The 10700-nt window shown below is 38.6% G+C and overlaps 1 protein-coding gene across 4 annotated transcripts in view; it reads right to left on the reverse strand.

Annotated features, from left to right (window-relative positions):
* TFB1M (transcription factor B1, mitochondrial) overlaps nt 1–10242 on the reverse strand; it is a 79798-nt gene extending 69556 nt beyond the window's left edge. For all 4 annotated transcript variants that reach the window (XR_004628186.1, XR_004628185.1, XR_004628187.1 and 1 more), the window contains exons 1-2: nt 10041–10242; nt 7050–7201 (exon numbers count right to left, since the gene is read on the reverse strand). Coding sequence is in view for 1 of the 4 variants with exons in the window: in XM_002927153.4 (XP_002927199.2) it covers nt 7050–7201; nt 10041–10173 (285 nt within the window). In the remaining 3 variants the exon portion in view is untranslated. The remainder of the gene's footprint in view (nt 1–7049; nt 7202–10040) is intronic.
* Nucleotides 10243–10700: the final 458 nt, after the last annotated feature.

Here is a 10700-nt window from a genome sequence, read left to right on the forward strand (position 1 = left end):
CAGGGATAATGGCGATAATTTCATAATGATAGAGGAACCAGGGACGCCTGGGTGGCTCCGTCGTTAAGCATCTGCCTTCGGCTCAGGTCATGATCCCAGGGTCGTGGGATTGAGCCCCACATCGGGCTCCATGCTCGGCGGGAAGTCCACTTCTCCGTCTCCCACTCCCCCCTGCTTGTGTTCCCTCTCTTGCTGTCTCTCTGTCAAATAAATAAATAAATCTTAAAAGAAAAAAAATGATAGAGGAACCAATTCATCACAAAGACATAAGAACCCTAAATGTTTATGCACCTAATAACAGTGCTTCAAAACAGAAAGAAAAACTGATAGAACTGCAAGGACAGACAGACAAGTCTGCAGTCAGAACTGGAGACTTCAATACCTTTCTCTTAATAAATAACAGAACAAGTAGGAAATCACTAAGGGTACAGAAGACTTGAATAACCCCAACTTGACCTAACTGAAATTTCTGTAGCATCCAACAACAGAAGAATGCATATTCTTTTTACCAGAATGCATATCCTTACAGGGGAATACACATTCTTTTCAGCAGAATGTATATTCTTTTCAAATGCATAAGGAACATTTACCAAGACAAATCATATGTACACCATAAAACAACTATAATTTAAAATTATTCAAGTCATGCAAAGTATGTTCTCTGATCACAATGGAATTAAAAACTAATAAAAGAAAGATATCTGAAAAACCCCAAAATTCACAAGCTAAATGATATACATCTAAGTAACCCAACAAGTCAAATAAGAAATTAAAAGGGAAACTGGAGTTGAAGGTTTATATGGGAATTCTGAACTTCTTCCAGAAGTCTTTCTTTAGGTCTAATATCTGAAAAAAAATTTTTAAAGTAAATTAGTAAATTTCATTCATTATGAATGAATGAAAATGAAATTACAACCTATCAAAATTTGTGGGATTCTGCCCAGGTTGTGCTGAGAGGGATATTTATAGCCCTACACACCTGTAAGAAAACAAGAAAGGCTTCAAAGAAACCACCTCAGCTTCCACCTTAAAAAACTATAGAAAGAACAATGTTAACCTCAAGGAAACAAAATAACAAAGATTTCAGAGCAGAAATCAATGAAATAGAAAAGAGAACCCAAGACAGAAAGATTAATGCAATCAAGAGCTTTTTTGTTGTTCTTTTTTGAGAAGAACAATAAAGTTCACCAATATGCAGCCAGATTGATCAGGAAAAAAAGAGAGACCCACAAATTACCAATATCAGGAATGAGAGGATATCACTGAAGATTCGACAGATGGCTGATTTACCATTAGAAAATAAAACAAAAAAAACCCAATGCACCATATTAAAAAAAAAAAGCCACATGATTATCTCAATAAACTCAGAAGTATTTCTGCAAACTCAACATCCATTGTTTAAAGCAAGAACAAAAAATAAACAAAGCACCACAACCTCTCAGCAAAATAGAACAGAGGGACCTTCCTCAGTCTGAAAAAGGAGATCCAGGCAAAACCTACAACTAACATCATACTCAATGGCAAAAGTCTGAATGCTTTCCCCCTGAGATCAGGGACAGGCAAGGAGGTCTACCCCTAATTCTGTTCAACACTGTACTGGAGATTCTAGCCAAGACAAGAAGAAACAGAGGCAAAGATATTGAAATGGAGAAGGTAAAATGGTCTTTATTGCAGATGAAATAACGCATGCAGAAAAGCCTAATAAATCTACAAAACAGCCATGAAGAAGTGAGCACAGCAAGGCTGCAGGATACAAAGTCCACTTTAAAACAGATGGTGTTTCTAAACAGTAGCAACGAACAAATGGAAATCGAAATTAAAAGCCAATACCAAGTACAATGACATCAAAAAAATAGGACATAGTTAGGGGTAAATTTGACAAAAGATGTGCAAGATTTGTATACTTACAACTACAAAACACTGTTGAGAGAAACTGAAGAAAACCTAAATAAACAGGGAAGCATACCATGTTTACAGATCAGAAACTTATGCTTAAGATGCCATGAGTTCTCCTTACAGTGATCTATAGTTTTAGTCCAATCCCAATCCAAGTCTCATCAGGCTTTTAAAAAAAAAAAAAAAAAAAAAAGGAAATTGATGATCTAATTTTAAGACTATATGGAAATGCACAGGACTTATAGAATAGCCAAAACAGTTTTGGAAAAGAAGGGTAAGGTCGGTAATCAATACAGGTTGGTCTCGGTGAAAAAAACAGACCTACATATCAACTGGAAACAACTGCAAGTCCAGAAACAGACCACCATATCTAAGACCAGTTGATTTTTTTAAAAAAGATTTTATTTATTTATTTGAGAGCGAGAGACAGAGATAGCGACAGAGAGCACAAGCAGGAAGGAGAGGGAGAAGCAGGCTTGCCGCGGAGCAGGGAGCCTGATGCGGGGCTCGATCCCAGGACCCTGAGATCATGACCTGAGCTGAAGACAGATGCTTAACCAACTGAGCCACCCAGGTGCCCCAAGACCAGTTGATTTTTGACAACAGGATCAAGGCAATTCAATGAAGAAAAGATAAAATTTTCAACAAATGGTGCAAAAAAAACAAACTTCTACTCCTACCTCACACTATGCACAAAAGGTATCTCAAAATGTATCATAAACCTACATAAAAACTTGAAACTATAAAACATCTAGGAGAAAATATGGAAATTCTTGTTTTGACAATTATTTTTTAAGATGCAAAAACCATCAAATTCAAAAGGAAAAAATTGATAAACTGTACTTCATTAAAACTAGGTTTTACTCTTTGAAAGACACTGTTAAATGTCAAAAATGAAAACATAAGTCCCATCTGAGCAGAAAGCACTATAAAACATTTATCTGACAAAATACTTGTATCTAAACAATATAAAGATTTCTTATAATACAGTAAATACAAAGACAAAACAAGAAATGCTCAAAATATTTGTACAATTCTCAAAAGATGATATACAGATGGCAAATAAACACATGAAAATGCGTCCAGGGGCACCTGGGCGGCTTGTTGGGTTAAGCAGCTAACTTTTACTTTCGGCTCAGGTCTTGATCTCAGGGTCCTGGGATCAAACCCTAGTTTGGGCTCTGCACTCAGTGGGCAGTCTGCTTGAGGATTTCCTCTTTCCCTCTCCCTCTGCCCGCCACCCTCCCCCCACACTCTCTTTCTAAACATAAATAAATCTTAAGAAAATATGTCCAATATTATGGATTAGGAAAATGGAAATAAAAACCACATTAAGATACCACTATATGCTCATTTGGACGGTACAATTAAAAAGATTAACCACACCAAGTGTGAGAAGTGTGTGAAGTAAAGGGAACTCTCATGCACAGCTGGGGGGAATGTTAAATGGTACAGCCACTTTGTAAAATAGTTTGGTAGTTTTTTGTTTTGTTTTTAAGATTTTCCTTATTTATTTGACAGATGAGAGAGTACAGAAGCAGGGAGAGTGGGAGAGGGAGAAGCAGGCTCCCTGCTGAGCAGGGAGCCTGATGTGGGGCTCGATCCCAGGACCCTGGGATCAAGACCTGAGCAGAAGGCAGATGCCCAACCAACTGAACCATCCAAGTGCCCCAACAGTTTGGTAGTTTCACAAGAAGTTTAACATACACCTACCATAAGATTCAGACACTCCACATCTAATTCTTTTCTCAAGAGAAATAAAAGTATATATTCACACAAAGGCTTGCATATGAATGTTAATGATAGCTCTATACATAATTGCCAAAAAAATGAAAACAACCCAAAATCCATCAACTAGTGAATGGATCTATAAATCTGGCATATCCATACAATGGAATAAACCAGCAATAAAAAAAAAAATCAAACTACTGATTAACACCCAACATGGATGACTCCCTAAATATTTATGCTCAGTAAAAGACGTAAGACAAGAGCATATACTGTATGATTCCATTTGTATAAAATTCTAAAAAATGGAAAGTATCCTATAGTGACAAAACAGAGCAATGGTTGTCTGAAGATAGGGAAGGGGAGGAGGGATAGATGGATTATAAAGGAAAATGAGGAATCTTGAAGGTGATGTTCATTATCTTGATTGTGGTGATAGTTTCAGGAGATTATATATTTGTCAAAATTCGGTAATCTGTACACTTTTAACATATGCAGTAAACTGCCTATCAATAATACTCAAGAAAATTGTAAAATAAAGTACTTCGTGCAGTAAGCCCTCCATAAATATGGTTGTTTTAAAGATTTTATATATTAATAACAAACAGGAAAAAAAATGAAGAACCCAGATTATTTACTTAAGGGAGAATGTACTACTTATGCTGTTCTCTCCAATTCTGAAATGGGGGAAGAACTTAACAAAACCTCAAGTTCCCTGAGGTACCAAAAAATCTCACTCCCCTCCAAAGCACAGAGAATCCGCCCAGCTATAAAAATGTAACAACAAAAAGCAACTAAAAAATAACAACAAGAACAAAACCCTAAAAATGCACAATCACAAGGAAATGCTACAACATAAAGAGAAAGAAACCCTAGCTGTCCAATGCTAACTTGAGCTGTTGAGAGAGAGCTCCAACGTTTCCATGGCACTGGGGATTTATATTCTACTGTTCCCAAGGAATAACTTTACTGTTCTCCTATATCTCTGCCCAGATAAGCAGTCTCCTAATCAATCCTTAATTAACAGATGCCCAAGGCAGAGGGCCAGTACCTTAATTATTTATATCAAAAATTATACTGAGTGCTTAACCAAGTATGAGGCATTCATTTAATCCTCACTACAATCCTATGAGCAAACTGAGGCACAGAGGACATAGTTACCTGCCCAAAGACATATGACCAGTAAATGATAGAGCCTGAAGTCAAAGCCAGGCAATCTGACGCTGAAGTCCGTGTTCTTTACCACAAAACTATCCTATAGTGCGTTCACATATTAGAAGAGACTTTTTTTTTTTTTTTTTTACTTTCCAACATGCTGATGGTGAAAACTGTATGTTAGCACTATGTTCTTTCCCCTAAGACCCTAAGATGCCTCATCACGGTATCATAAGAATTGGATTAAGATACAAATGACATAGTTTCAGCTAGAAGACATTTTAAAAATTATTACAATTTCTTTAAAAAGTAGTTTTATTAGCTTAGAAACCGCTAAAATGGAATCCTTAAAATAGATCACTTCTTCTGCCTTTATTCAGTTTTATGATTAATTTAGTACCTCTAAATGAAAGTGGTTTTACATATTGAAACATTCTTTATAGGAAAAAGAAATCTATTTGATATTTTAGTACCCAACATTTCTTTTTAAGGCAAATTCCTTTCCTGCGATGTAAGACACTAAGAATTAATTTTGCTTCTTCTACAAAAACAGATAAGACAAATACACATTTCTTACAAAGCAATTTACCTTAAAATAAATCTTTATATTTAGAAAAAAGAACACAAAACTTTTTAATAATCAATGCTGCACAATTATTCATTTTCGCTATTAAATGACACATTTAGTTCATTAATTAGATAGGTACATAGACATATAGTCAATCTTTTATTTTCCCATTTAAGAAATTATTGAACACCTGCTATATGCCAGCCACAGTTACACGTGGTAGAGATAGAGCAGGGAACAAAACACACAAAAATCTCCATGCTCTTGGCACTGACATTCCAGAAGGGTAAGATAGACAACAAATAAGAAAATATAGTGTATCAGATGATCAATCTAATGAGACAAATAAAACAAGGCAGGGTTAGGAGTGCAGGGTGTTGGTGGGGCAGCTGAAAAGAGAAGCGTGTATTTGCCTTTTAAATAGTCTGTCTTCAAAGATCTTTAGTTGAGATGAGGAAAAGAGAACATGTAAATTAAGGTGGGGATGAACAGAAAGTTGATTCTCTTCCTTGCCTCATAAGAAAGAATTATGTATAGCAGATGGTAAGATTGAGGGTTAGGAAGTCTCTTCAAATGCAAAAAAGTCAGATGAGTATTCCCATGTCCAGAAAGGGCTAGAGGAAAAAACCTAAAGGGAAAGCCCTAGATTCTCAAACAAATTTCCTCAAACTGTTCTGGTAGAAATGAAACATTTTTCAATGATTGCACATACAAGCATTAGACTGTACCAATTTTAAACCAAGTTGTCTCTTGTATGAAAGTAATAATGCAGATAATTTTATTATTCTGTTGGACTCACTTAATAAACTGCTACTCATCTAAGCCAAAGGCTAAGGGCTCTTCTAAAGTTTTAGAATTACAGAGGAATCAAACAAAAGCCCTTCAGCCATTAAGTCCCCCCCCCCCGTGAAGAATTCCCTTTATAAAATCCCTGATAAAATGGGTTTCACTGTTTGCCACCATTTAAAAAAACTATACATCCCTCCTTACTTTAAATCCACACCTGCCTCCCTCAATTTCCACCTATTTGTATTAGTTTTTAGAAATCAATATTAGCTATCCTCTTCACTCCACCTTTTCAGAGACAGCTATGAATCTCCTTCAACATGCCCACTTCCCTCAAATATTTCTCATATAACAATGGCAGCTACTGTCTTAAAGATGCATGTATCACTTCATTCACACCTCATCTTAAATCTATGCGTACAGTGGTACAACTTCAGTTCTTCACTTAAATTCTTACCAAACACTTAGCTTAACAATTAATCTCTTTAAAAAGCAAGTGTTTTCCCCATGTTTTGCTTGTAGAAATGATTTTCTGAATCTAAATAAAGTTCTCGTAAGTCATGCCAATAACTAAGTTATGATTGGCATTATTTACTTATTTTTGAAGGAATGAGCCAGAACAAGCACAGCTATTAGATTAAAAAAAGATCACACAAAGCAACTAGCTTGTTTAGCACTGATGCATAATGCAGGTTTATTCAAGTAGTGGTCAAAAGACCAAGCTAGGATGCTTGTTAGAAATGCAATTCCGAGACCTCTCCAGACTATGGAATTAGAATCTCTGAAATGGGGCCTGGAGATCTGCAGTTTGAAGAGCAACCTATACAATCCTCGGATATCCTGAAGCTTAAGAATCATGGCCTCAAGATTTAAATTGGGTTTTTGCCTCCTAAAAAAGACATTTTAAGTATCTTACCTGTAATCCAGGAATAAATCGACTATCCTTTTCAACCACCAAAAGTTCAGCAACGTTGGCATTGAGAATGGATCTTGTGATTCCCCCTGGCCCAGGGCCCACTTCATAAACATAAGCATCTGTCAGATTCCCAGCTTTCCTTACAATTTTATCTAGAAGAAAGAACGTTTTAATTACCTTAATAAATTTCAATGTACACAATTTAACAATAACCTCTACAAATTCTTATCAACCATTACTCAACTAATCCTTCATACTGTATTTGTCCAATTATTTAACTCTTAACCTAAACCAACATATAGTGGCCATTCGCTATACTACCACATCATAGCTGACCTGTATCATCAGTCCCTTAACAAAAATAGGATTATCATGACAAACTTCCTAACTTAAATATAGTTAATACTGTATTTTCTATCTGTTCCTCCACCAAACCAATCAATCAATTCCTACAAACTGAAGAGGTAAGCATGCACCGTGTCTCTAGAGTTGCCAAATACTGAATATTTGAATAAGTAAGAATAGTTTTACATTCAGAATTTCCAGTGCTGCTAGTTTGAAATCCCAAAGTAAAAAGTGCTGGCAGTCTCATTTTTACCTATAGACATCTAGTTAGTCAATACGGCCACAGCAAAAAGTTCCCAGATTATAGGACTAGCAGAAATTTAGATTCTTGATCATTTTTAGGAAAAAGTTTAACTTATTAGTGGAGACTTTTTTTAAGCTTTGCAAATATGCAAATTGATATGGAAAAAAAGTTTTGAATTAATCAACCTCTTTAAGTTAGCAGACCTGAAGAAATCATGAAAGATTATTGAGGATTCACTGCAACCAATTATCGCTTCTGGAAAAACATAATGGGCTGATCTTATTGACTGAGATACTAAAATCCAAGTAACTGGGCCTCCTGGGATTAGTGGAAATTTAGCCACTGAAAACATACCAGCACTTCTTTGCAGTGTTCACTGAGACTATATAGTACCATTTTTGTATGCTTAAATGCAAAAATAGTTTGCCTTTTTTAAAGATTTATTTATTTTAGAGAAAGAGTGAGGGGGAGGGGCAGTGGGAGAGGGAGAGAATCTCAAGCAGACTCCCTGCTGAGAGCAAACCACCCCCCCAGGCTGGGCTAATCTCACCACCCCAAGATCATGACCTGAGCAGAAATCAAGAGTGGGACACTAAACCAACTGAGCCACCCAGGCACCCCAAAATAGTTTTGTCTTTTAACTGGTGCTGGGAGGGAATCAGTATATGTCACCAACCATTCATTTTAGGTGCTTTACATGCTTTCTCACTTTTGCATCTCACAATCGTTCCAATCCTTCCAACACATTAAGAACTACTATCCCAATTTAACTTCTCTAAACTTTTTAATTTCCTTCTCTACTGTTTCATTTGTGCAAGGTCATCTAGAAAGCAAATGGAAGAGAAGGGACTCCAGCTCAGGTGTAAATTCTACAGCAATTCTTCCTCCACTACAGACCAAGGCCTTTTAGAAGGAACAGAATTGATACATTAAGCACAGGCATCATTAATTTAATGGAGAGCTAGTATAGTGGAGAGGTCAGGGGCTCTGCCCTCAAACTTTTCAGGCACATTCAAATACAATGAATACCAAAAAGGCACGGTCAATCCAAGAAGCATCTGCTCCCACCTGAGCGTCTCACCTCAGACAAGGACTTTAATCTCCCTTCACTTTGGTTCCCAGAGAAGAGGGAATAGATTCCAGAATTTACTCCTGAGAGTGAATAAAGGCTCACACAAGATACTGTAAACAAAGTTTTTTTTTACATTGAAAATATAAAGACCTATATTTTCCGTCTTAAGAATGGTGCTTTATACCGACACAATGTGACTAATTACTGGCAGACAAGGCTGGTTCCAGTTACTACTAGAACTAAAGAATTTTAGAGGTGGGTAACCGTTTAACGATCTTGTAGTGGGGCCTTCTTCCAATTAACAGGTGAGAAACTAAAGCTTACTTAAGCTATTTACCCAAAGTCATATTTCTACTAGCAGAATAAAGACTCCACATCCAAGAAATAAGACGACTTATTGATGGTTTGTGGACTACACTTCATTTAACTGAAAATGAATTTTCTGGGTATGATTTGATCTTTTCAGCTTCTCGAGAGGGGCCCAAATGGAATTAAATAGCAAAACCTCAAATATGGTAAATATTCCAAAGGTGAATTAGTGGACATTTTTGTAATACATATTATTCTTGCAACCTCCTTTTAGAAGAAAGTATCATCAAGAAAGGGGGGTCGCCGTTAATCCAATGTATACCTCTGTTAAAACTCATCAAACTCTACACTTCAAACTAGTTAATTTTATTGCACATAAATTTTACCTCATAATGACTTAAAATAGGAGTGGGAATGTAAACGTGCTAAAAATGTAAGCTCCCTGAGGACAGACTTTGCCTTGTTCACTCACAAAGTGCATCTCCGGCACTGGCACACAGTAGCTTGTCTGATACGTATTGACTGAATATTTGCGCCCTCGAGGGTTTTGGATTCAACAAGTAAACATTTAAACAACGTAATCCCACGAGTGAAACTTCTTCGACATGTTATTGAAAAACTTCCCGCGCTAATTTAAATTCTGGTAACTTTAAATTGCATGAAAAGCAGAACTAGTTACACATGCAGTGCCCTTTTATAGTGTTAACACGAGATTAGAATTTCCACAACGGCCTTTCACGATACGCGACCCCTGCCTCCCCTAGTGTTTGTTCTGTGTCTCCACAACCTGACTTCACTAGCCCACGGCAAACGCCCGCGAGCACGCCATTCTACGGGCGAACAACACATTCCACGCTTCTCCTGGGCGGTGCTCCGGGGTTCTTTCAGCACAAAGCGGTCGAAGGACCTGACCTAAGGCCCGCTGCACACTGCCTGACCCCAGACACCCGCCCTCAGGGTCTGCGCGAAACCCCCGGCCCACGTCCCCGGGGATGTGGGGGAGCACTGAGAAAACAGCCACCTGTCAGCTTCAAGTCCAGGAGAAAATTCTGGGAGAGCTGTTTCGCTGCTTGCAGCCTGAATAATTTAATGATTTCTCGAATCGTGGGCAACGGCGGGAGACGGAAAGTGCTCAGCGTCCCGGAGGTAGCCATGAAGCCTCGCGGCACCTTCCAAGCCTCACCGCGGACTTTTAGCGCAGCTATTAAATCATTCAGGGCGTGGAAGGGTGGGCGGGAGAGGGTAAGCATTAAGGCCCGCCTCCGAGCCCACCTTATTGGTCGGATGTACTCGCCGGAAGCGCGTGGACAGACAGGAAATCTAGGCCCCCGCAGAGCGCAAGCGCTGCGTCTCTCTAAGCGCGGTGCAGGCCGGGTGCGCGCTGCTTTTCGCCCTTGAGGGTTGGAGGCTCGGGGAGGGCGGGGTCTCTCATGGGTGGGCGGGGTCTCTCCTGGGTGGGCGGTGGCCAGAGCGGCCCGTGGGGGAGACGGGGCGGGACGGGGCGGGGCCTGGACAAGAACGCGGAGGGGCGGATCAGAGGAGCGTGGAGCCCAGGAACGCCCCGGGTGAATTCACCTGGCGGAGTGACATGTCTGATTCCCCTTCGTGGATAATTGCGGGAAAGCCCATGATTAGAGGCAAAACTATTGGTTGCTAACAATTTTCTCTTATGGTAGATGTT

Source organism: Ailuropoda melanoleuca, chromosome 10 (genome assembly GCF_002007445.2).
Source record: "Ailuropoda melanoleuca isolate Jingjing chromosome 10, ASM200744v2, whole genome shotgun sequence".
In the NCBI taxonomy this organism is placed as follows: domain Eukaryota; kingdom Metazoa; phylum Chordata; class Mammalia; order Carnivora; family Ursidae; genus Ailuropoda; species Ailuropoda melanoleuca.